The sequence below is a fragment of the Polyodon spathula genome, chromosome 17 (assembly GCF_017654505.1).
Source record: "Polyodon spathula isolate WHYD16114869_AA chromosome 17, ASM1765450v1, whole genome shotgun sequence".
Lineage (NCBI taxonomy): Eukaryota > Metazoa > Chordata > Actinopteri > Acipenseriformes > Polyodontidae > Polyodon > Polyodon spathula.
The window spans coordinates 22,449,674-22,477,430 of NC_054550.1; the positions used below are offsets into that span (position 1 = coordinate 22,449,674).

General features: G+C 37.1%; 2 protein-coding genes across 4 annotated transcripts in view; one reads left to right on the forward strand and one right to left on the reverse strand.

The window, feature by feature from the left end:
- The first annotated feature begins 254 nt into the window (after positions 1 to 254).
- LOC121330077 (cytochrome P450 1B1-like) lies at positions 255 to 2,857 on the forward strand. The gene has a single exon (XM_041276345.1). The coding sequence runs from the start codon at positions 822 to 824 to the stop codon at positions 2,406 to 2,408; it is 1,587 nt and encodes a 528-aa protein (XP_041132279.1). The 5' UTR covers positions 255 to 821; the 3' UTR covers positions 2,409 to 2,857.
- An 11,745-nt stretch (positions 2,858 to 14,602) lies between these two features.
- LOC121330169 (regulator of microtubule dynamics protein 3-like) overlaps positions 14,603 to 27,757 on the reverse strand; it is a 63,325-nt gene continuing 50,170 nt past the window's right edge. For all 3 annotated transcript variants that reach the window (XM_041276487.1, XM_041276486.1, XM_041276485.1), the window contains exons 5-10: positions 24,974 to 25,050; positions 23,182 to 23,259; positions 20,328 to 20,426; positions 19,709 to 19,762; positions 16,827 to 16,907; positions 14,603 to 16,044 (exon numbers count right to left, since the gene is read on the reverse strand). In XM_041276487.1, coding sequence (XP_041132421.1) covers positions 15,994 to 16,044; positions 16,827 to 16,907; positions 19,709 to 19,762; positions 20,328 to 20,426; positions 23,182 to 23,259; positions 24,974 to 25,050 — 440 coding nt within the window. In that variant the 3' untranslated portion in view covers positions 14,603 to 15,993. The remainder of the gene's footprint in view (positions 16,045 to 16,826; positions 16,908 to 19,708; positions 19,763 to 20,327; positions 20,427 to 23,181; positions 23,260 to 24,973; positions 25,051 to 27,757) is intronic.

Sequence of the window (27,757 nt, forward strand, 5' to 3'; positions counted from 1 at the left end):
ACAAGCAAATCTAAGACGAACCTTTTACACAAACGTATTTTTTTTTTTTAATAGGCATCCTGCCTCCGGTCTCCGCGCGCTGCTCCTTTAAGAGTTGCTACACGAAATCCTTAACTGGCAGAGTTGCGTTCTACTACCTGTGTAGAAAACCTTCTCTAGTTGCAGAATTTTCAGTTCTGTTGGGCGCTTTGACTCCGGGACGATTCTGAGATCCCTATTGGAATGAGGTCACTGAAAGAGGCTGAACGACGCTCTTGGGAGCTACGGGGCTACCACAATGGCACAATGGGAGGAGTACAGTAATAAACCAGAGTCCAGCCAGCCCCTTGAAGTACAAAGATATATAAAGCAGAGTAAAGGCTATGTACAGAGCTAAATTGAAATCTACAACAGGGGAATGAATTAAACTTATTCAAAGGATTTTTACCCGATGGTTCTCAGCAAGTGAAGACAGGCATATATTCATTAAAAAAATGAAGGTGAGCTTGGAAACTGAAATAGAATTATAAACAAATGCAACTACCCTGCAATTTGAAGGAACATTGCACCAACCAAAAGTCATTACATTTTAAAGGAAATTTACATCATTGAAAAGCTAAGTGAGATTTCAGATTTGCATGCTTGATGTGTAATTTTTTGTTGAACATTTAAAGTTGCTGAATCTAGTGTACTACTGGACTGCAAGGACCTGTTACAAAAATACTTTGGGTTCGTACTTACTTAAAAAGCTAAATAACCACAACTGGGTCATTCTGGGGACACAAAAGAGTGAAGCCAGTTTAACTGCTCATTGCAAGACAGCAAACATTTCGTTAACCAGCATGGCTCTTTGGGACACAGACTTTGGAGCGAAGGGAAGTGGCAGTGCCAGGGAGTGGGGTGTTCAGATCCAGCCTGCACTATTAGCCTCTTTCTTGTTTCTGGTCTGTCTCGAAGCCTGGCTGTGGGTGAAGAATCTGAGACAGAACAGACGCTTGCCTGGCCCCTTTGCCTGGCCAGTGGTGGGCAATGCAATGCAGCTGGGGCAGATGCCCCATTTAACCTTTTCCAATCTGGCCAAAAAATATGGCAATGTCTACCAGATCAGCCTGGGCAGCAACAAAATTGTAGTTCTAAATGGTGAGGTCGCAATACGGCAAGCCTTGCTTAAACACAGCACTGCATTTGCTGGTAGACCCAATTTTGGCACTTTTCAAATGGTCTCCGGTGGCAAGAGTATGGTTTTTGGGGGCTACACCAGGCTGTGGAAGGAGCATCGGAGAATTGCTCAATCAACAATTAGAGCTTTCTCCACAGCCAACAGCCATACCAAGAAACTCTTTGAGCAGCATGTTTTGGGAGAAGCTATAGACCTCATCAAGGTTTTTCTGCGACTTGGCGCTGATAGTTGTTACTTTGAACCCGGTCACGAATTAACAGTGGCCGTCGCCAACGTCATCTGCGCCCTTTGTTTTGGCAAGCGCTACAGCCACGACGACCAGGAGTTTAAGACCCTTCTGGGCAGGGTGGACAAGTTTGGTCAGACGGTGGGTGCAGGGAGTTTGGTGGATGCCATGCCTTGGCTGCAGGCTTTCCCAAACCCAGTCCGCAGCAGTTACCTGAACTTCAAAGAACTCAACAAAGAGTTTTTTGAGTTTGTGAAAGATAAGATTATCCAGCACCGGCAGACATATGACCCAGAGGTCACGCGAGACATGAGTGATGCTATCATTGGAGTGATAGAGCATGGGAAAGGTACCGGAGATGGTCTAACCAAGGAACATGTTGAAGGTACTGTTAATGACCTGATGGGTGCTGGGCAAGACACCATCTCAACAGCACTCCACTGGGTTCTCTTGCTCTTGGTGAAGTACCCCAATATCCAGACCAAGATTCAAGAGCTGATTGACAAAGAAGTGGGCCGGGAAAGGTTGCCTACCATTGAAGACAAAAGCAAGCTCGCCTACCTAGAGGCTTTCATCTACGAGACCATGCGCTTCACCAGCTTTGTGCCAATCACCATCCCCCATTCCACCACCTCCGACGTGACTATCGAAGGCCACTACATCCCTAAGGACACTGTGGTTTTTGTGAACCAGTGGTCGGTGAACCACGATGAGCTGAAATGGAAGGATCCTCATGTGTTTGAGCCCTGCAGGTTTCTGAATGAGAGTGGGGTCATCGACAGGGACCTGACCAGCAGCGTGATGATCTTCTCCATGGGAAAGCGCCGGTGTATCGGTGATCAGATTGCCAAGCTCCAGATATTTCTGTTCACAGCCATCCTGCTTCACCAGTGCACCTTTGAAGCGAATCCTGCAGACAAACCCAGCCTGGATTGCGCCTATGGGCTAAGTCTGAAACCCATCCACTTCACTTTGACTGCTAAGCTAAGGGGAACATTTCTAGACTTGGTTTCACCAGCATAAAAAAGTCAGACTTTTGTACAACCTTTCACTGAGATGTACCATCCAGACACACGCCAGTATTCCAGTAAGTCGTCATTTTCTGTGTGTTTTAAAACTAGGGGCAATCAGGTTTGAGATTAGAAAGGTTTGGTATTATTTCACTCGATGTCCTATGGACTTGATTATCTGCAAGACCTTTCTTCAATCAGTTGTTAGTAATCAATTATCCATGCTTGGTAATCACTTTATAAACCCCTGTTTTATAATTGAAAAGTTTAACAACCACCCATAACAGACTAGAAACAAAATGACTTCATAGTGCTGTAGATTTACACTGAAGAAAAAGCAGCTTGTTTCATTTAGTTACAGAAAAGCGTGATGATTGAGTGTTTTAAAAATGATGATCCAGAGTAAAGGGAGCAGGCAAGTTACAGTTAAAGTAAATGAAAAGTATGTTTTTTTTATTATTTGTGTTTTTTAACCAATAAAAAAGACCATTTGTTACTGTACAGGCAAAACACTAACTAAAAACAGGAACATCTTTCACTCAAACATGACAAGCTATAATCAGATAGTTTCTCTTCTTCTTCTTCTTCTTCTTCTTCTTCTTCTTCTTCTTCTTCTTCTTCTTCTTCTTCTTCTTCTTCTTCTTAATAATAATAATAATAATAATAATAATAATAATAATAATAATAATAATACACATGGAGAGTTAATTCTAATACAGGCATCATTCCAATATTTGGTGTCCGTTTTGATTTCAGGGGTTTTCAATTCTAGCTACGGGTATCTATAACAGTCCAGGATCTTGATTTCAACCAGTTTCTATTTTAAAGTTGAATTCTGCAGTCTGATACACACAGACCAATCACAGTAACATCAGGCTATTCAGTGCATCTCAAAAGTTTGTCTGTGCGGTCTGAGTCATGCAGATTCAAAAATAGTGTGTGATTCATGTTTCTAGCAAAAGCCTGGTCTGGGATTGATTGGAAAGGACTACAACATCTATGTATCTGATAAGAAATAGCTTACTTACAGGTAACATTAATGACAATGTGATTGTCTTCCAAATTTTTTTTTTTTTCATTTTAAAACCAGTCTGCAGGTCTGTGTTGTCCCATTACAATCATCCCCATACTTTATACAAATACCTCTGCAGTTACATGGTGTTTTATTTTAAAAAGTAATTCAGAAGGCATTTATTTATTGTTGTGAAATGCGTGTGAGTTTTTTTTAAATATTATAGCAGGTGAACATATAAATATCAGTATTAATGTAGAAAACACTTTACTGAACATTATCACATACTAAACGACTATTTACTATACTATTTTAGAAATATTAATCAGGTCTTGTCACAAACATGTATTGTTCTCGTTATATATTATAGTTTTTATCATAGCGCTCTACTTTTTGACTTTGTCAAAACACTGCAGATTAATATATGGGGTTTTAAACATCCTTTGCAGTATTGTTTGGGACTTCTACAAAGCTGCTATGAGGATGGCAGCATCATGATTACACTTTTCCCTTTACTTCTAGGTTAGTGCACATTCCAAGGTAGCAGGATCTGTAAGTTAGCTTGTTAAATAGTCTGTATAATACAGTAAGAAGTATACGCTTGAGATCACTAGAAAAGAATGCAAAACAAATGTTGCTAACGTGTTTACCATGCTGAAGCATGCTTTTTTACAATGCTTTATTTCACTTGGGATTGGCCACACTTGCTTGATCCCATGTTGCCAGTCCATTGAGCCAGCATGTCTATCATCATTCCATTCAAAGAATTGACTTTAATAAAGCAAAGGACTCATCTTTGAAACGGTTCTAAATGATATCTGCCTGATCTTGTATTATGTATTTTCATGTATTGAATGTATACCCTAAATTACTGTAAATCAGTATTGATATTATTATACAACGGTTCAGTTCACTCAATTGTATTTGTGAGTTATATTTCTGTACTTTTATATCTTCAGTTGTTTTGGGTTTATCAACAATAATGTGAATTCAAATTAAGTGATATATATGTTTTAGTGTTTTTTTTTTTTAATATAAATAATTGTTGCACAAATCACCTATATAAATAAATGTACAAACCATCCAAACTGGCTCAGAATTTACTGTGTGCTCAAAATACTCACCTGTTCCCCTTACTAACATAGTTCTACAAATCAAAGCAAGGAGTTTGTTTAAATGCTCAATATTTGAACCTCAATATTTGTGGTGTTTTTTCACACACTATACTGTGAATATAATAATCATATTTTGGTAACATACTACACAGTCAATATTAAGATGATAAAGTGCTTCCCATGCTATAAGTATGTTACCAATATATGATTTAGCGCATTTCACCTTTACTGCTGAGAACGATTTTTCTGAAAGTAATGGGAACTCAATGCAATGAATTAAGTATGCAAAGATTAGCCTAGGACACATATCACACTTAATAAAGTGGAAAGAATAAACTTTCATGTAAATTACAATAATGCTTAAGTATGCAGAAAGCGACTGTAAGTGACTTGATCACTTACAGTTCGAAGAGAACTGGAACTCAATTGGAATTTCTATCTGATAACATGATCCCCATTGAAAACAATAAGGAACATGTGTAGTGCTAGTTCCGTGTATAAGCAGACATGCGTATGTTTTCTAAGCCTTTCATTTAAAGTACTGGAGTACATGCTATATATATATATATATATATATATATATTATATAGGGTGTACTAACTCTCTTTATTTTATATTTCTTATAGGGCCTTTACATTTCAAAGATAGTATTAAAACTACATATTGAGAAAATTTCTGCAACCCAGGCATTAATTCAATCCAACTTTTATTGCATTGCCATGATGCAGCTATCATGGTGGCAACATAATTTGAACTTAATCCAGACCCTTCTTCTGCTGCTTTTGTAAATCACATTGTAGGCATCATAAAGTTAACCAATCTCCTACCAAGCATTTCTGAGCCTCGGGTTTAGCTATCTCTCTATTCACCTCAGGGTGAGGGAAGGGCTGATGAGGTAATGCATTGCTGGCACGTTGCACTGTTAGATCACCAGGGGGCGCCATCAGTAACAAGGGTCCTGAAAAAGCACACGCAGCAGCCCTTTCTGCAACAATAACCAGCATGTTGCAGGATGACAGAATGGCAGGTTTAAGGATAGTTAAGAGGATTGCAGGGGCTTCAATAACCTCAAATGACTGATTAAGCACACAACGTTTTATCTTTAAATGTATTTCTCACATACATTTCTCATTAGTCAGTGAATGCATATACTTTGAGCAAGAAAGTAATTGTGAATCAAATGTTTAAATTTATCCACTGAAGCTCCATTTTAAAATGTTGTGGTAATTGATTCAAGAATTCAGGAACTCATTACATAAAATATGTCTGACCTATCTTTATTCTCGTAAGAGGAATATTCAGTTTACACTGAGCGTTCCTTAAACTGTAACTCTCATTAATTTCACTTGCTAACATGGATTGTAAGTATTTGGAACCATCACCACATCTACATTGAATAATTACACTGTTTTCTAAACTGCAATAGTAACAGGCTCATTTTAGTATACATCAGACCCCGGGGAAAGTAGGAAACACTGTCCCCTCTTTTAGTCCATGCTAACAGGTGATTGAACAATGATTAAAGCAGCAATTATAGAGCCTGTCTTCTTGGCTGGTCTGGGCCACAACTCCCTGGTGGTAGAAACTTAGCTTTGGGTTTCTTAACAGTAGAAGTCCATTGCTTCCTCCACACATTGCTATAAAGATGCACCAGACAACATTTATGCAGATTTCTCTAAATTCATAGCATTTTAAAAAGAAGCCTCTGTCTTTTACATGGATGATACATATTGATGTTCACATAACAGAAGGTCAAATTAGAACCCAAGAGTTTGACTTGCACAGTGTGAAAGTCTGATGTTAAAGAAGCCTTCTAAATTTCAACTAAACTCTCACAAATTGAGCTTCTCTACGATTGTTGAGGCGTATTCGTGGGAGGGACAGCATTGACACTAAGTCTTGTAGAACATTGTAGAACCACGAAGGGGTGTAAAAAGTACATTTTGAAAGCTTGCGCAAGTTCAAAAGATGGGAAGGTTTGAGAGGGACTCAAATGCTGACAAACATCAGAATAAATTAATGTTTTTTTGATTCACTCCCCCATATTCCTGGAGTTCTTTTTTTAAAATGCATTTCAACCTGCCAAAAAAGTGCAATTCTCAAATGTTTTGAACACTCCAGCACACAAAGCACTTTGTCAGGTAGCACATGGTTATTACTGTTCAAACCTCCAGCTCTGGTCCTGGCGAGAAGAGGGACAGACTGTGAGAGAGGCAGACACAGTGCTACTCACCTCAAGTGCACAACCTTCCCAGAGAGAGACAGGAGTTCTGAAAAGGCTTTTTCATTGATGAGGAGGTCAAACAATCCTGCAGGGTCCTAAAGGGGCTTGAATTTTTTTTATATGAAAACAAAACTTGCATTGTTTTTTTGCTTTTAGAACATTTAGTTCTAGGTCAGAAAGCAAAACAGAAAAAAACACATTACTGAGCTTATTGGCTACACTTTTAATGAGAGGGATATATATATATACCGCCACAGTATGATGAAAATGTTGATGGCTATGACATATATCAACAGTATGAATAGAATAGTATAGAATAAGAATGTGCTATTATGTTTAACCATAACTGGATAAGTGATTCTCCAGATAAATGCAAAGATTGTGTGACATGAAGACTGATGGATGAATGGGCACACAGACACGTATATATTTTCAGAATCTACTACTCCCACAAATGTATTCTAAATAGTGTTAATACCAAGTCTCATTGTAAACCTGTGTTATTCAGAGGGCATGAGCGAGAGCCCTCCCTCCTATCTCCTGATAACATTGCTAATCCCCTATTTCAACCCCAAGCAATGTGCTTGCTCTCTGTCTTGCGTCTTCTGTTTTCCACCACCCTCCCCTCCTCCCCCACTACACTTGCCTCCTCTATTCAGCCACTCCAACTCTGCAACTGCGCTCCTCCTCTGCAATGGTCTCCTTCTGGGGGTAAGTGAAGCTCACTTCCCCTTAGAAGCCCAGCTGCCTCTGGCTTCATCCTCTGTGAGGAAGGTTCTCCAAGAATCAAGGGGGGCTCCTGGTCAAATCTATCCAACTCTTTCGTCTTCCCATTTTCTTACCTCTAGATCCTCCTTGGTGGAAGTATCGGTTGCTTCCCAGTCTTGGAGACCAAATGGTTCGGTCTCACCTCCGCGAGGTGGCTCTCTGTGAACCAAGGGGAGTCTCCTCACTCTTCCCTAAGTTATAAAGCACATCTCTCCTACTATTAATTCCAAGACCCTCCTCGCAGCCCTCGATCACGTTCAGTGAATGGCAATTGAATAAGGGGTTCTCCAGATAAATGCAGACGGACAGATCTAAGGACAGACAGACACTTTCCTAATTCTCCAGAACCTGATATTGTCCATAACTTAAATAAAGCAGTTCTCCAAATATATGGAAAATATATGTTCGCACATATGATTGGATGACCGCCTCCCCTGATTCCCCTTTGCAGGGGTTTTCATCCCTACTGAGGGAAATTTGACAAGATTAGCATTATTAAGATCCACTGATGTCATTATAACAGAACTATATAAGCAGAAAGCTGACATTCCAACATTTCATTTGAGTTATAACTCACATATTCAAGGCAAATCATTAAGGAGTTATAATTCCCCCCTAAGCCCTAATTAACCTGAATGGATTTCAGTAGGGCTTAAAAAACGTTTCAGTAAACTGACATTGAGTGATCCACAATGTTATTGGTGTTAGGTCTGTATTCCCTTAGAGGCTATAACTTGTGTAGATATTCCACTAATAAGCCGAATAACCCCCAATCTCCCAAAGGGTGGATTGATTTCCTTAGATTAAGCTCTACATCTGCTTCTTCAATGTGGCGTCATTTGGAACAGTGAGATTTTCCCAGTCATTCTGTTGTTGGATTTTAATGAATGCAAGACAGCTTGCAAAATGAGATCTAGTAATCAAAATATTTACTCAGGACTACTGAATATGAAAAAGTTATATGATGCTAGCTATCGCAACTATTGTTGTGTAAGAAATATTCTCTGCACTCAAAAAAGTGGATTAGTTGTAAATCCTTACAAATTGTTATAAAATTAAACTTCACTCTTGCTGTTCTTAGGCAGAGAGATAAACAAATAGGATAAACAGTATTTTTGGGGTGGTGAAACAAAATAAACTTAATTAGATGTAGATTACAAAAACAACCTCTTGCAGTCACACCAGTTCCAGCTGCTTGTGTGCCCGCAGCTGTGTTGTATTGTAACTAAAAGCATACATTCATCAGTTATGCTTTTGCATTGTTACAATGGTCACATTATACTAAATACGCCATTTTAGAAATACTGTAAATTTAGCACTAGTCAGTGTTTAATAGTTATGAATACACCTTAACCTGAACGTGATCAAGGGCTTGAGTTCTGGTCACCTCGCTATAAAAAAGATATTGCTGCTCTAGAAAGAGTGCAAAGAAGAGTGACCAGAATTATTCCGGGCTTAAAAGGAATGTCATATGCAGATAGGCTAAAAGAATTGAATCTGTTCAGTCTTGAACAAAGAAGTTAGCGACCTAATTCAAGCATTCAAAATTCTAAAAGGTATTGACAATGTCGACCCAAGGGACTTTTTTGACCTGAAAAAAGAAACAAGGACCAGGGGTCACAAATGGAGATTAGACAAAGGGGCATTCAGAACAGAAAATAGGAGGCACTTTTTTACACAGAGAATTGTGAGGGTCTGGAATCAACTCCCCAGTAATGTTGTTGAAGCTGACACCCTGGGATCCTTCAAGAAGCTGCTTGATGAGATTGTGGGATCAATAAGCTACTAACAACCAAACGAGCAAGATGGGCCGAATGGCTTCCTCTCATTTGTAAACTTTCTTATGTTCTTAAGAAATCATTTTATTTTTCTGTTGGCTGGAAGTAGGTTACCCCGTACTCCCAAGTTTTGTGAATCTGAACTCTGACCTTTACTAACATATTTCACTGAGCTGAAGCTCTTTTCCCCTATTCATATATTATATTTGGGTGGTCAGTTGTGACTTTTCCCTAGGTTTCCTATCGCATTCTTCTTATTTCCTAAAATGACTGTTATTATTTTACAATATTTGTATTCTAGTAACTTTTGTTGGAAATTTGTTTAGGATAAATAATGGGACACACGTCTAAAAATAAAAGTTTTGTTCTAAATTAATATACAAATCTGCTCTAATCTAGACTTTACTGCTTTACTGCTCTAATCTAGACTACCAAGATGTTTAACAAAAGTACACTGGTCTCTTATTTATGAGTCGTTGATTAGCCTTCATAAAGACAAATAAAATATATGCAGGTTTTTCAAACATAGGGAAAAGACTTCCAAAAACATTAGCACATGAAGTTACTGGTAAAGACAGGGTCATGTGGTGTGCAGGGCAATCAGTACAGTGGTGGGAGGTTCCTGGCTGTGCAAAGCTGTCAGTCAGAATCCAGGGGTAAGGTTACACTTGTTCAAATACCAGGTCTAGTAAAAAAAATCTCACAGTTTGAGCCCACATGCATCTTACAGACACCTGCAGACCCCGCAGCACAAGCCTGTAAATATAGTAGGTTCAATATGAAGGAGCCTGGGTTACAGTGAAGAAACCTACATTTATTACTTGGAGTTTATAACGGCAGCTGTGCAGAAAGGCAAGTTACTTTTAAACCTTGTCACTGTTAAAAAGAGAACTTCAGTAAACTACTGAAGTAAAAACACACAGACTGATTGATTTTTTTATAATTTATTGACCAACAACTATTTGATAACATTAAAACCACAGATTAAATTAAATTACACCCCGCAAGAGGCCAAACACAAACTGAAACCAAATAAAAACATTTGAAGAATACATAAATAAAAACACATTTTGTGGCACTTGAATAGGTCTTCAACACTATTTCAAACAAAAGGTCTACCATTTTGTCAAACATGGCAAACAAATAAAAAAATGTCAATGCAATAAATACAATATTTATATAAATATTTAATAATCTGTAAACTCTATATATGTCAGTGCTTTAATACATGTTCACAAGTGTAAGCTTTGGTTTTTAGAGATCATTTTGCTAGCATTTCCTTAAGAAGTCCCCCTCCAGCTGCCCTAACTGAGGGCAAGACCATCATTACTGCTAGTATTTTACATTTAAAAAAAAAAAAAAAAAAATATTTTTATTATTGTAATAAACTCATTATAACCAAGAGGTAACATTTACAACTACTGTTTTCGCACTTCAAAATCCAAGCCGTGTTATTGTTTAATGTGGCTCAGTTTATTTATGCATGCAAATGAAGGGTCAAATTACTCATGAATGCAGACTCGAAAGTACCAAAAGGTAGATGTTAGTCCAGTCGTCAATCGCACTCAAAGACGCGTCAAGGGAAGTGTGAACAAAACAGGTTGTGAATCTTGCTTCTATGCACACGCAACACTACTGTGAAGAGCTAGTGTGAAAACAGTACAAGTCATGTAGGCAAATGTTTCGGCTTATGCCCTCATCATTGTGAATCATAGGGTTTAGCAAATTAGTTTTATACATGCTTTGAAATTTTGTTTCACATTTCAATTTCCACTTAGAACTGCTCTAATGACACAATTCATAGTCTACTGTATGAACACAAGGTCCTGAGTGACTGTGGCGAGTTCTACAAGCTGATTACTGTTGACTGTATCAGAGTCAGACTGTATCCTATGATAGCTCCTTAGGCTTTGGTCTGCAGATCGATCCCTAAATAGAATTGAAGAAAGAAAAGCTTTAGGCTCAGACCCATTTATTCCTCTACCTTTTGTGTGTGAAGATGATTTGTGTAGCACAGAAACAATGTTTATTGATTAGGTTGTCAGTTCTACGGTAAAACAAACAAAAAAATATATAACTAAAAAAAGATTTTTCCATAATTATCTATCTACTGTACTTTTGAAAATGTTTCTATGGTCCACCAAACTTTCTAGGAGTTACAAAGAGGAAATGCATCCATTGTACAATTTAAACTAGTTATTGTAGCAACAGATGGTATTGACAAGCGTTTGTTTCAGAGTAAATCTGACGTACTTAGAATTATCCTTTTAACTGGGTTACTGGACCTTGTACATTCTAACTTTCCACTAAGTTTCAGGTTGTTTTGCCAAACTGTAATACTGTTGCCGAAAACAGATGATGACTGGGTGACACTGCCTGGAGAGCCCATTAAAAAAAAAAAAATAGACAGATTAAAGCAGCAATATGAATTAAGATTTCCAAACCGATAGACAATGCATTTAAACTAAATGTAAAAGTAAAAAAGTTGCACACGTAATCTTTTGAGGAAAAATAAATAAAAGAACTGACAGCTGCGTGCCAGTACTTATAAATTAGTTCTAAACTCCTCTCGGTAATCTGTCTAACACAATTTCACTACATACAGTTCCCAAACAGCGCAGTATGATTGTACATGTGATCAGGTCATCTTGGGAGTGAGATCGTGATCGTGGCCTTTAAGAACAAAGAAGAGTCTGTCCTTTAACTCTGTGTAAACTCCTATTCTACCCCATGGAGACATGTGAATAAAGGAAATCTGGTAGGTTCATTATGCTGTGACTCCTGTTTTTCATTAAACCTACCTCTGCACACTACTATTCCAAATTAAGCACAAAAACACGAAACAACTTCTTCTAGCAATTGTGTGACAGTTTTCTTTTTTTTCCTTTCGACAACGTGAGGTTGTAAGACTCAGAGAATGCTTTCTATAAACCTCCTGCTTAGATAATTGAAATACTCTACTCCGCTGTTCGGATTTCAATTAAATACTCTTAAATTTAACTTCTACTCCTAACAGACCTTCTATTTAGACCTCCGATATACTGCGAAATGCAGTTTCTTAACCATCTCCTGACACATGCAATTTGACACTCAAAGGGTTTGAAATCACAGCAAACACCTATTGTACACCTTCTTACAAGTACATGTTTTTAACAACATAATTCCTGTAAACTGTATCACATATATATTGCCATCATTTTGTAGGTCTAAGATTTTCCCATATGAAAAATGCATACATTATGGTAAAGGTGAATTTTATTTTTTAATGATACCTTTTTTTGAAGCTGTGTTATAGAAAAATATTTATTGAACGTTCCTTACAGATACTTTGTAAAGGTAATGTTAAAAATACTCCCTCTGCAATAATGTCTGTAATTTCACCCTTGCTTGTGTCAAACCCCTGCCCTTACATACTTTTGCCTTAAATGACAACTTTACAGCCCCTAAGAGTAGACTCGGCACAATCCGATTATATACCTTTTTTTTCCCTACAAGGACTCAAACTCCCAGAAGCAACTCTCCTGTGTCTCCTGTATATCAGTACTGAATGAAAAAGACTGCAAGATACATTTGCCAGTTTTCTTTCAAAATGTTATGAAAAAAAAACATTACAAATAAATTACAATATTTGTATTTTAACCAATCTCTGAATCTTTCCACAATATCAACACTGCAGTTGTATAACTGTGCCCTGAAGCAGCAAACACTACTCAAGAAGGAATACACAACAGATTTATCATGTGTCCTTGACTTCATGTTCAATTAAAACCATCTTGTTCCCGTCTGATATAACAAAAGCCAAGCTACTGTACATTTATAACAGTTACTTCTACTCAACACTGTAAAACAGCGCTCCAATGTGCCTAAACCCTGCAACAAATAACTATTCCCAATGGCGGATTTCCATTGTCCTGATAACCTTTACACTACTACTTTTCCTGGAATATGACTAAAGATCTTCTCCGATTGACAGCAACTAAACCACACACATCCAAAACACCAGCACACTAACTCTGCAAAGGAAATGAGAATTGGTATTGTAAGAAACAATATATTAGAAAAGAACATAACTTGTTTTTTCATCATAGAACAATCTAATATAATATTTGTATTTGAAGCTTTGCAATTGCTGTCGAGTAATCATTTGGGCTTCACAATTGAATAACGTCCATTCTTATGTCCTATCTTCTATATTACATTGTGTAGTAACAGGCTTATCACGTTCTAAAAATAACAGGATAAAACTGTCACCCACCCAGACCACCACCCAATTACTAACCGCTTGAATAAATAAACCTCTAGTTCAAATTCTCTCATCCACTATTATTTACGCAATTCTTTCGATTCATTCAAGTTATGTTTAATGTATTTACAAGTGTGGGATCTGTGCTTCTGCACTTGCCAAGACTCCCAAGCTCAAATACTTTTTTGTTGGTTAAAAATCTGCATCAGCTCATATTTTTCAATCAGACCTTCAAGCCTACTAATCTGGCGATAGTGGTATTATGACCATCTATACACAGGAATTTTGCCAGTTAGGGGGAGGAAATCTTTTTTTAATGGCTGTTCTGAGTTGAAAAAAAAATGCCATGCTCAGTCAGAAAGCACATTTCTAAAAGTCCAAAACTCTTGGCTAGGGATATCGTGGATTGATTAATGATCAAACCTCACATAATTAGAAAACTCTTTGCCACTAGCACACATAGAAGTTATACTTCCTAGTTCTGATTAACAGATGAATCAAGAATGACACACACAGGCAATTGCATGAGAATGAAGCTCGCATTTGTTTACAGATTCATTGGAATTGCACATTAATTAATGTGGAAGGCATAATGCAGTTTGAATTAGTGTGGAATGTAGTACTGCAAAATGTAATGTTCTATTTTGTTTAATTTAACTTGCCAGTAATATGTTAAAATACATTAAATCATGTTGCATAACTTTAGCTTCCACCTTTACTCTGTATCGAAAACAATATACACATCTAACCTAATAAATCTAAATATTAAAATGAGTTTGCAACACATCAATGCAAGTGCACAGCAATCTCAATTTACCTGTAGCAGCATAGTTCAGTACAAAGGAACACAAAACCTGAGATTTAATATAAAAATAATAATTTTGACACACCTAGAAAAATTTATAATTTTCCTAAATGATAAAATCTTTGCCAAATCAGAAGCATGCAAGGTGACACAGGATATGTAATAAAATAATAATAATAAAATAATAATAATAATAATAATAATAATAATAATAATAATAATAATAATAATAATAATAATAAACATTCAAAGCTAAGGTTTTTATCATGGGCCAAAAATGTTATTGACCACCAAAGCTATAGTTGATCATTTTGATACAAATACAACGTTAATATTGAATCCCACCACTTTGAAACACAATACACCAGTGGTGAACCTGTTCCTAAAACAGAATAATAAAACAGCAGGCACAGATGCTGTTCTCTGATTGGTCAATCACACTTTCCACCCCTTGAAACATTTCCCAATATCACCAAGGCTGAAGCTACATCAGAAAATATGAATAACAAATATGAATCTGCAAGCAAAGAAAAAAGCAGAGGCTAACTCCTGCCTCTACACAAACATTTGCACCGTCCTCTTCCAATAACATTACAACATTCATTAATAATCTGTCAATAATCAATGCACTACTCTCCAGTAAAGTAAAATATATTAAATATACAAATAAATGGGATCAATAGTTATTACTATTTGTACTTCTCTCACACAGACACACAGCGATGCTCACCTGATGCAAACAGTGGATGGACACACAAATTAAAATCAAGAGTTTAAGTGCCTAATTAGTGTATTTGTAAGTAGCAATGATAAACGCCACTTCATAATCAAATTGTTCTAGTCCAGGGTGTTGTGATATACTGAAATATCACAACGGTGTTTAGTCAGAGGCAACACCCTGTCTAACCATCATTCTGAATGAACAAAAGACTGTTTAGATAATAATTAAAACCCCTGTGCTAAAACAGTTTCATCCTGTCTAACCCTAGCAGTACCCACCTGGTCAATATACATAATTACAGTGAGGTTGCATCAAGTATATTAGCCAATTTACTGTTAGCTAGGAAAAGGTTTCTTTTTTTTTTTTTTTTTTTAGGAAAATAAAAAATTAAACTTGAAACACATAGTGAGCCAAAAACACTGCATGATTTTATAATTTACTGAAGTATATATTTTCTCAAGCTAAAAGTTAATTGAATTGGCTGCAGTTACTATGCATACTCACTGCATTCAATTAGGATAAAAAAAGGAATGATTTCTAAAACAATACGTTTGTTTGTCTATTTTATATTTAACATGCAAATACCAGGACAAACATGTCCTTCATAAAACAAATAAAATGTGTTATAGCAGTTAAAAAAAAAAAAAACATACATTAGGATATAATCAAATCCTGCACTTCATACAAAAGTCATTGTCAATATCCTTTGTGTTGCCCTTAAATACATGAACACACTTGTTTAACCATTCACTCTGTTCAATACAGAAGACCCTGGAAGAAAGCATTCCCAAGACACATTTCAAAATGTGACTCTTCTACAGGGTCTTGCATTCCAACACCTCTGCTGTCCTGTACGGAGGTAAACCGCTTCAGGTCCAAACTCCATCCCTCCCCCCTCCCCAACCCTTTGCTGCAAGTATCACGTAAACTTCTCATTCTCTTTGGGTTTCTAGCATTTCTTCCAAGCTTTTGTTGTTTATGTCCTGAAAGGAAAGTGAATACAAAGTAAAAAGTTAATGCAAGATTTATGACATTTCCATTCAACACACTTTCTGCTTTTTTAAGTTGACCGTGTACCTGCAAGGCTTGCTAGCTCAGCTCTATCGCAAGGCGAATCATTACGTAAGAGAGAACCTCTTATATGCACCGACCAAGCATACTGACACCTCTTATATGCGTATCTGCACTTACCCAGCCAACTGACAGCCTGGGTGAATTTTGAGATATCAGAATGCAACAGTATGTTTGACATTTTTGTGACATTACATAAGACACAGGACTGGACTGTGGCTCCTGGGCTACTTGCAACCAGCCCAAAGCTGATTGAGATATGAGAACACATGAACAGTAGGTGTGCATTCATTTAGCCTGGTCCCTCACCAGAATGTCCACGCAAAGAATAATCTCAATACAAAACAGCAGCAACAATAATAATTAAAGCGCAGTTGAAGTGGCGGGAGACTTGAGTGAATGGCAGTGAACGAGGGAATGCAGACAGGTAACTACTCCAGGATTATTCATAGCACGTGATGGGTTTGTCCTGCTCTGTCCAAACTTCAACAAGCTTACATTTTAAAACTTGACCGTTTCAAATGTAATCTGTAGATGGAGTGAAATCCTTTTATTACAACCACCAAATATTTTTCAGAAAGAGCTGGTCATAAATCAATCTTCAATTTTGATGTCCTTGATGTTCTGAATGCACTCTTCCTATTCATCCTACTCCTACCTTTCTTGTTCTTCTACACAGAAATGCCACTCTTACCTCATTTGAGACACAGGTCACCTTTGAAGCCAAATCTGCCAAGTGCTGAGCTGCTGAGTTGTTTCCCAGATCCTTGTAGCACTGAGGAAACCGAACAAAAAATGAACGAATGAGTTCACCGGGATAAACCTGAACTTTACACTGCAGAGCATTTACTGAGGCCAAGTAAAATAAAAGGCCAAATAAGTCGAACTAGGGTTTATTTTAATAATCTAAACAGTGCTGGATCTAAATATCAAAACTCTCAAATTCTTAAACGTTCTGTGGATGTCTTTCCACTTTATTTCTTATTGTGTTTAATGTCATCTCTGGAGGAAAACACCAGTAGGATTTATATAGTCTGAATAGGTGGTGTATATAGACCTGTCACAGGGTGGTACGTTTGATTAGATTAATTACTTAAGCATTGATACCAGAGTAAGCTTTACCATCTGGTAATGTGTAGTTAAACATCACAAGCTGAAGGAAAGACCGAGCCATAGGGTATTAAAGCTATTAGAAGATTGGTACAGTATGTCATACATGTATTTTAATATTTACAGGATAACTATTTTGGTAGCTGCTGTTTTTTAATCATTCTACATGTTTTACTTTAAAATAATTAGATGTAGCTATGTCTTCTAGTTGAGTGTTTAATAGTTATGGATGGCTTTTCATGAATTCTTTCTGACTTCTTAAAAATATTTTCAAGATGTTAAAATTTGAGTGTGTCTAACAAACATTTTAAAGGTTTAGGATAAACAATCTAATATAAATATATATTTTTTAATCCCTAATAAAAAGGAACCAAAACTTTACTTGTCAAGCACCAGCTTCTTTACAATGAAGGAAACTGTCTTTCTGTCTAAAATAAATGTAAGCATGTGTGTGTGTGTAAGAAATGGGCTTAATTTCTTTAGGCAGAACATAATGTGTCCTGTTTTTAATCAAAAATCTCAAAAAACAAAGCCAAATATTAAACCAGGTTACAACAAACAGTATGGTATCTGTTTTAAATTTAAAGTGGCCCATTTCACTCTTCTTACCAGTTTAGAAAAGTACCCTGAGGGGCAGCTTTTCAGCACGTAGGAATCACCCTGCCATTACACCTTCTGGAAGCTGACAAAAAAGCCCACAATGACAACTTCCACAGCTCTTTGAAGTGAAGCAACTAAAACCCAGCTGTTTCTAATGGGTATTAGCATTGAGATAAGCTGGCAAGGCTCAAACGGCAACAACTGCCTCTATGTATAGAGTTTGTTGTGATTTGGTTCATTTAGATTTTGTAATGTTTTTTTTTTTTTTTTTCATTTTTAATGAATTTAAATCATACATTAACTGTAAACAAGAAAATCATAATATGTGTGAACTAGAAAAAGTTACAATTCTGACAATGAGAAACGCAACCAGTTACAGCAGCAACAGATTGTCATAGGTTTTTACCTAAATTAAAATAAATCTACGATACAAAAAACACATCATAGATTTGTGACGAGAGTCCATATGAAAATAAGAAGAACAAAACTTCAAAGAAATTAGATTCAGTGTGTTGAAAAATTTGAACTTTGAGAAGCAAAGAAGCAAGCTAAATGAAAACAGGTTGTGATACGAAAGTTGAAAATGAAATGAAAATAGGTAGATAGAAAAGTAAATACTATGGCACAAAGGGCCTATAGTGTTTAAATGTGTATGGTTGCTGAAATCATGTCAAGGCAGAACATAGCTCCCTCTAGTGGAGAGCAGGGGACTGTGGTAAGGTGATCTGGACAGCAATTTGATTTCTTAAAATAATGTTATCATCATTATAAATAACATAGATTTCTTCTTGATTTTTTTTTACTTTAAGCCAACACTTACAAGCTACATGCACAAGATTTATGTGAAATAACTAAAATAAATTGAATCAAAAACAGTTTAATTCCTACATTTTCCCTTAACAGACTTCAACTGAATTAATGTGTAAAACTCTTATACATTAAAAGCAACTTTACTCTGGAACATTTCACAAGCACGACAAATCAGGAGTAAAAAAATTAATACAAAAATAAAAAAGGAGCTGCTTCTCATGGGTAATGGTTTCCGATGATTATTTGTGGCTGCTGAGAGGAACGTGCATTAACTGTCAATCAACGTCGTACCTTTTCATGAAGTTTAAGAAATGTTGGAAAAACTAATTACACCAAACCTGTCTGAGACATACTAAACCTAATTTTTTCACCCAAAATGATAACAGTAGACTCCCTCCCTCTTAACCCAAACAACTGTATCAAAGTCAGCACATTAACCAGTCTAGAGCATGAGCTTTTAAATACTGATGAGAAGAGGACAAGGAGACGCCCGGATTTGCCTCTTACTGAGGTGCAGGCTAACACAGTAACTCAAACAAGTTGTGTGGTGTTTGTGTTGTAATATGAACATGGAATTTATTAGACAAATGTTTTGGCAAATGCCTTCATCAGTGTAAAGACAGTGAGTTAGTATTAAGGGTGCTAGTCTCGAACTTTCTGTTTAATCTTCTAAATGTTAAAACTAGGATTAAATAGGTTTAAACTTTTAAAATTACTGGGAATGTTTGTTACTGATCAGAAAAGCCATCGTAAGATGCTTTCCATCACTATTTAATAAATTGCTACAACATGCATTGTGTTTCAGACTATGTGTAAAGCATTTAACTGTGAATTAATTTAAGCGAAACGTTGATTTAGGAATCAAAACAATTTAGAATTAATCTGTTTTTACTTGTGTTTCAACTGGCAATGATTTTTACAGTAAGAACACACGCACAACATTTCCACATATTGGCAATGGCGGAATGGATCCAGTGTGCAATTGCCTTCAGTCTCAGAACTGTTGTAATACCTAAGCAGGGGTGTCTGCAGAGATCAACAATGTAACTACATTACCTTTGCAATGTACAGCCTTGCAGTTTTAGAATAACCTGGGCTCAGCTCTTCAGTCTGCAAGAAAATAAGGAAAACATTAACAGCTTGTTTGCTTCTCCAAATGCAATCAATAAAGTGGGGGCATTATATATTTTTTCCAACTTTAAAAGGATAGTTAGGCCAGCAATACCAAATGTTTATTGGAAGAGTACGTGCATATTGTTGTCAATCATGTATAATCTAAGGCTGTAATTCTATCAAGGATTTCCTGGTGACATATAAAACATGAGAGAGCTGGCTTTGACTCAAAAAATCATAATTCTAATGTTTCAAACATTATTAAACTATCATGTGAACTATGTATAAATCTATATACTGTACCCCCCCTTTATAACGCTATATAGTTACAAGCTGTTTGTGTTCCACCATATAATGAAAGTGCTAGCGGAGACACGACCATGCTGCTTTATAGCTGGTTCCTCTCTAAAAAAAAGGCAAGATTCCCAACAAACTTACCACAATTGTATCAATTCCTAAAACAAAATCTAGTTTTTAAAATGACAACTACAATGAATAATTAAATATAATTTCCACCTAGCTAGGGGAATCAATGTCAGCACGTAAATGAGCATAAGGATACCTTGAGGAAGTTCTGCAGGGCCTCGTCGACTGTGGCAGTGGGAGGGGTCTCACACATTGCTGACGCAGCCTTTCTCTCCAGCCAGCCCAGACTGGAGACCTGCACAAGGGAAGCAGTTAGTGCAGGTACTGATCAATATAGTGTATCAGCTCAATTTGTTTGTGTTAGCTGCATACTTTAAATAGCAAAACAAATAAAGACAAAAGTTAAAAGAAATTATCAAATAAGTTACCTTTTCTTTGGGAGAATCTGATCAACATATCAGAAGGCCAGACAAGTAAAGCAGACCATTTTTATTACCATGACACAAATGCAGTAAGAACCTCCATAAGCCTGGCATCAATATTTTGAAGATCTGAACAAGCTTCTGTTCTGTCTGCCAATGATCCTAATGTCTGACGTATTAATACTGTCAGACCTCATACAGCTCTTAAATTGTTCTCTGCAAGATTATAGCAAGCTGCTCACTCTCTTAAAGCAGCATTACTTGAGTGGTTAGAACCATTGTTCAATGCAAATAAAGTGGCCACACTCTTTACATTTTCATAACAATAAACAATCAGGTATCAAAACAGACAAATATAAGCGGTAGAAATCCTCTTGTGCACTTTCATTCACTATGTAGATCTCACATGCACAGTTTTGAAAGAAGCACATGTGACAGCAAACGACAATCTTCATTTAAAAGCAGCATATCTGGTGAATGGAAGTAAGGTAGCTTTCTTTAGCCTTTAGCCAATGAAAGCAGATAATACAATCACAACTATTATGCCTCTAAAACATAAATTCCAATTCCTTCGAAAGAAATTGGAATAAAAAAATATTAATACCAGATATTATTTCAAAAATTGATTTTTTCCTTAAATGCAAGACCTCTATGGCAAATGGAAGTGCACAACAGGTACCATTGAAGAATCTGTAACCACTTAAAGTACAGACATACTTAAAATGGAAGACAGTAGAGGTTTGTCTACTTGGCTTAGTTTCTAACAGTTTTATGTATGGATGTTATGTATGCAATACAATTATTAAAACAGAAAATATAAAACCACAAGGAGAAACTTGTTTTTGCTTTTTTAAAAGCCACGTCATGAAATGTGATCTGTTTGTGTGATTTGCTCTGGGAGTGCTCGGATTATCTTCAATCTACACACAACTCCTTGCAGATGTACAAAACCGAGGAACAAAGCACGACTATTATGATCACTTTCGTGTACACATAATGTTCAAATCTATTTGGGAAGGAACAAAACCTAATGATCACATAATATCTTTCCCAAGATTGCTGCCTTTGTGAAATTTGCTTGTCCGGTGCTGGCAACACATTTGCCTGGGCACCACAGAGAAGCAGATTACTGTTCTTCTGAAAAGCTCAGGGTTGCTTCTCTACTTTACGCTGATGGATTATTATTATTATTATTATTATTATTATTATTATTATTATTATTATTATTATAAACATTTTAATAAAAAAAGAATTATGAAAATAGGTAGAAATAGGTTCCTGCTTGGAATCTTGCATTGTGTCAGTTCTCTGCCACTCACAAGGACCTTGTATAACTTTTTTGGTCATGGTCTTGGTTTAAAATCAAGACAGTTGCAGAGTTCACAATGAAACTGATAGATGGACCAACACAATCTGTGCACAAGGGTCTTCATGTTTTGAGTGAGGTGATACACACAGCACTGGAAACACACATAGTAGTCATTCATTAACTCTTTTGATAAAGCTTTAAATACTAAAAACAATAAAGGGGGAAAAGGAATGCACAGACACAGCTGTTGTTATATACATATCTCTTTAAAATGTAGTACCTAAATATAACAGTCTAAATGTATCTAGCATTTGCTGTGTTTATTCATCTGCACATGCCTCACAATTTAAAACACAAGGCTTCTTACAAATTCTAAGTTGATTGAAACAAAACACACCCTTGTGATTCCTATGACAACAAAAAACACCACTAAATGTTCTGAATAGTCTGAGATCAGGTTGCTCAATAACATACGTCTTCATATTGTGGTTCAAAACTGCCTGTCTGGGTTAGAGATCATCTGACATTTTGTATAAATAAAGCCTCCCCACAGTCATTGCTGCCCGGATTGTGCTAACACGTTTTATATCTGGCAACATTTAAAGAACTTGAAACAGAGTCTGTTAAAACAGTGCTTCTGTGATTATGGTACCTGGTGAATGTTGTGTCAGTCTTGGACTTAAAGGTGCTTAACTGAGAAGACTTAGCATCTATCATACAATCAGAATCATCAAATACAGTTCAAGTTCTTACCAGTGACACGAGACCAAGTCGGATACGTGACGTATCTACAAAGGAGGCTTGTTACTGACATTTGGCATTGGAGTGTTTGAAGACATTGATGGTAACTGAATTTCTATCCAAACCACAGCAGTTCTAATAGGTTTTCAATCCATTTCAAACAGCTGAAGACTTTTTTTGCTGGAGTCCCTTGTTTAATCCATTTTATAATGGAAACAATTGGGTGCTGCCATTATTTCCAGAATTGCTTTCGTTGTCATGACACAATCTCTACAATGTATTTGAACAGGAAGCTATCAATCAGGATTTTATACTAAAAGTGTGGCACTTGGAAGATAGTCTGGCTGAGGAGAGCTCAAGATCACCTCCATTGATGACTTCAAGTCACAGAAAATAGGTCACTATTTACTGGTATTTCAAACTAGTCAAGGGTTCACTTGTACATCAATCAGCAGGAAGAGCATTCACAATACCAGCAATGAAAGCCGCAGCTCCCTGAGGGTAATGGTATCAAATATACCATCCCTCCCCAACCTCTCACAGAGACACACACAATACCTATAACCTCTTTATCTTACATCATAGCACCACCTTCCGAGCAGATAGTAGCACATTGGGTCATTGGACTTCAAGGAGATTGCCTTATCGATGTGTTCCTGTACAAAATGACAAAACACAGTTTCAAGTCATAAAAAGGTCATCTGGAAAACAGACACAACCATGACGAATGTGAGACAGTACAAAAATAAAAGACTCACAGAAAGGACCCCTTTCAATGATTAAAACAGAGCTTTAAATGTGCCGTGCCACATGTACTTCTGACATATTTGAGAAGGTTGTAAGTTGATAAAGCTCATGCTGAAAATACCTTCGTGCCTCTATTCATATATACCTACAGTATTGCACATTACACTCAAATCCTTCTGTTAAGTTGATTGTAGCTAACAAAATAATTCCATAAATGTGATCTGTTTTGCACTTAGCAACATAGATCTCAAATGTGCAGCTCTGAAAGAAATCCATGTTATAACAAACATGTATTTTAAAACCTGATATTTGGTATTAGATTAAAAATAGTTATATTCCTTATTCTCAGGAAATCTGTAACACTTGCCCTTCCTGATGTTATTTCACCTTAGCAGTGTTTTCTGGGTCAAAGCATGTTACTGGCTGCAAAGCTTTCAGTCAATAGGGGAACCAGCTGGTTGGTTAATAACAGGAAAGAAGCCATTGAAGAGTTGGGGACCCTTCAGGAGAAATGATCAAGCATGTGCAACACAACTGAAAGCACAGCTTACAAACAGATTTCTTTAGTGTAGTACCAGTTTTAAAATTAAACATGTTTAGTATAACAAGTTTTTTTTTCAAAACTTCAGACTGGTATAATGAATAGGAGGACAACATGTAAGATTTACTTAATAATTTTGTTAGCTACAATCAAGGCAATGCCAGGGGGTGGCTGCTTAGCTCACAGGGACAAAACAGCTTTAAGAAAGCATGTGAGCTTGTGTGCCTGTAGCTGAAAATAACTTTAGAATGTAAAATTGAAGAGCTAACCAGGGTTGGTTTCTGATGAAATTCACTGCAGTGAAGGGTAATGCTGAGGAATGTGGTGAACGTATAACGTTCGATCGATGTGGTGAACGTATCGATTCGTATAAATAACAAGACCGTGGAACACTTCAGCTTTAACAGCCATGTTGGTCTGGGTACCTTCAGAAATAATATAGCAAGAGCACAGTCCTAGAAATTATATTTGACAGCTATGGAAATTCTCTTCTGGCTTTTACAAAAAAACTTTAGCCAACAATATCTTGTTATAATTATTGTACTTCACTTTAGCCAATTAACCTTTCTTTGACCGAATTTAACTGTTTATTTGCTTTGAATATTGCTGAATGGATTAAGCCTTTTATTTTTAATCTTGTATTTTTCCCCCCAATTTGAAATGTGACCTCAACACTGCAACTAACGTACTCTAATTAAGTTGACAGAAGATCAGTGGTTTGCCTCTCTTCAAACAGCGAACATAAGCAACGGATGTTGCCATGCTACTTAACCCTGGAGGCGAGAGTTCAGCTTGTCTGGTTACCACCCTGCCTTATCTGGCGTCTGGCCAGTAAGGTTTGTTCTGTCAAAGCAAGGCAAACAAAACACAGACATTTTATGTCCAGTGAAACACACTGCCAGAATAGCACCAAACCACTACAGTCAACAAATGGGAAAGACTCGGGGTGACACCTTGAAACAAACAGATAGAGGGAGGACTAGCATGCGATTTGTCAACTACCAGTTTCTGAGGCCGACTATTCGGTGCTACCCCTACAAACAGAAAATAACTATAGGCTTTTTAAAATAATTTGTATTTACCTTAAAAATGTAGCCACTCTTGAGGCGCCCATGCATGCTCTCATAGTGAGACGTGAGGCCCGTCAAATACCGCAAACCTGGGGGGGAGATGGGAGACACTGGTTTAATGATGGATCATTTCCTGATATGTTAACATAATGGGAGATACTGAGGTAAAAATGTATGTTTCTGGCTCCCAAGTGGCGCATCTGGTAAAGACACTGTGAATGGACTGCAGGATGCGCCCTATAGCCTGAAGATTGCTGGTTTGAGTCCAGGCTACTCTATTATTGACTGTAGACGGGAGGTCCCAGGGGACAGCGCACAATTGGCTGAGCGCCGCCCAGGGGGAGAGGGCTTAGGTCTGCCAGGGTGTCCTCGGCTCACAGTGCACTAGCGACCCCTGTAGTCTGTAGTCTGGCCGGGCGCCTGCCAGCTTGCCTGTAAGCTGCCCTGAGATACTTTGTCCTCCCTCGCTGTAGCTTTGAGGTGGCTGCACAGTGAGTATGCAGTGTGAAAAAAAAGCAGTCGGCTGACGGCACATGCTTCGGAGGACGCTCCTCCCAAGTTAGCACGGGGGTGGTAGTGGTGAGCTGAGCTAAACAAAATAATTGGACACTACTAAATTGGGGAGAAAATAACAACAACAAAAAAAAATCCAAAAAACTAATTGGCGACTACTAAATTTATAAAAAAAAAAAAAAAAAAAAAAGACGTACCAAGAGGCACAGTGCTCGCTCAGTGTGTACCAGGGTTTATGACCCTGGTCAAACCACAAGATTCCAGATGGCCACAGTTCAGTAACAATAACTTCCCCACACAGTGGTGAAGGAGTTGATTTTCTCTCCAATGTAATTATGCAGTACAACAGAGTGTAGTGAAAGCAGGAGTCAGTGAGTCTGCCTTAATTCTCAGTGCAGGGATCACATAGCACCACAGAACCCATTAGATTGAGGTCTGTACTTTGGCTGACTCCCCATCAGAGCAGGGCCCTTTCCCCTTTTAGATCCCCCCTCCGGGCTGCCAGTAGGTAAGATATATGGCTCTCAGTGGCCCAGCACCTCCAAGGTAGTGGTTGTCCATACTGCCAATGAAAACAACCCCCCCCCCCCCCCCCCTCACAGAAGTCAGAGATCTGCCAATGTGGAGTGCCAACAATTACAATGTTTTGAAAAAAAAAAAAAAGAGATGATTTTACATAAATAAACGTATGCAGACAGCATGCCGCCTGCAATGTTCCTGAAAGGACATGCATGCCCGAATGGATTACATGCATCAATTTACATTGTTTATTATGTAGTATGTACAGTTCTACAAAGGGGAACAGAAGGCATATCTAAATACTAGTATAATACAAAGGTATTAAGCATACTAGCCTCTGTTTACTGCATATTTAATTTAGTTTTCTAGGCTTTATATTGATCCCGTTTTTAAATTTCTCCTTCCAGCACACTATTACACTGACTTCAGCATTTCCCAGCACAAGGAGAAGAATATGAATTAGCAGGGTAGCATGCATACCCAAGTATCACCTTTAATTTAAAAGCACATAAACTAATTTATTGTTACACATTGCGCTTCTGTATTTAAAAATGTACTTTGTTCCAGGATATAACAGAACAGAAGCTCATACATTGACTGTTTGTCCTGCAGTATGTTTTTATAAGAAGATCCAAATCAGATATTCAACAGAAGCGTAAAGGAAATGCTGTCAATTATGTTTAAGGAAACCTTTTGGCATGGTTTAATCTAATGTTGCTTCCTATAACTTTTTTTTTTTTATTTTAAATGTTTTAAAAACGAAAGCCAATAAAGAGTAAAACATTGTGTCCAGCTCACCAATGCAATACAATTAATTATCTACAACAAATGAACACTTTTTAATATAAATGTTTTGACTAGAAGTATTTTTCAATGTCTTCAAAATTTGATTTATTAAGTTCCTTTAAATATTTCTAAATTCAACATTTGTGGAAAAAAATGGACATGTACTGTACCCGCTATTCAAATAAGTAGGTGGCTTGTTAGAGAGTAATAGCCGGGTTCCGAAAAAGACGTCTTGCTACAACTGTTTAAATAATGTACCTGTAATTTTAATTTTCATTGTTAACATCCTGACAACTTTATACACTTATAACTAGGGCCCTACAAAATTCACGGTACATTTTCGTAAATTGCACGGTATATATATATATTCGTATGAGCTTAACATGCACCCTACATAACTCAGTATTCCCAGGTGGTCTCCCATCCAAGTACTAACCAAGCCCAACATTGCTTTGCTTAAATATTGCATGGTAAGTTCGATTTGAAGAGCTTTTTGCCGTCAGAGACGTTGCCCAGGGGTCACTACAAGGAAGCAGCTCTTCTTGACCCCCAATTGCACGGTCATAACATTTTAAAAATCTTAAAGTTAACAAAAGCATTGACTAACAAAGTAGAAACTAAAGAAAATGAAACTGAAATCCAGAGGCTCGCTCTGTGGTTGTTGTTTCTGTTATTGTTATTAAAAAAAAAAAAAAAAAAGTGGTTCTGGTTTTAAATGTCATTGTATGCAACAGTAACTCAAAAACTGAAATTCTGTTTTTCTGTCTCTGCTGTGTAAATACCTGACCTGCTCACTCTGCTTCCATTGAGTTTGTTGGAATTGACAGATGGCGCCGAGCTAGGGACGGACAATATGTCCAGAGGTTAAAAAAAATATAAAGTGAAGTTTCTGAAATTAGACATTATTGTAAAATATGCTGTGCTTTTAATGTATTTTTCTGCTCATACTACTACTTAGTATATATTTGGCTTCTAAAT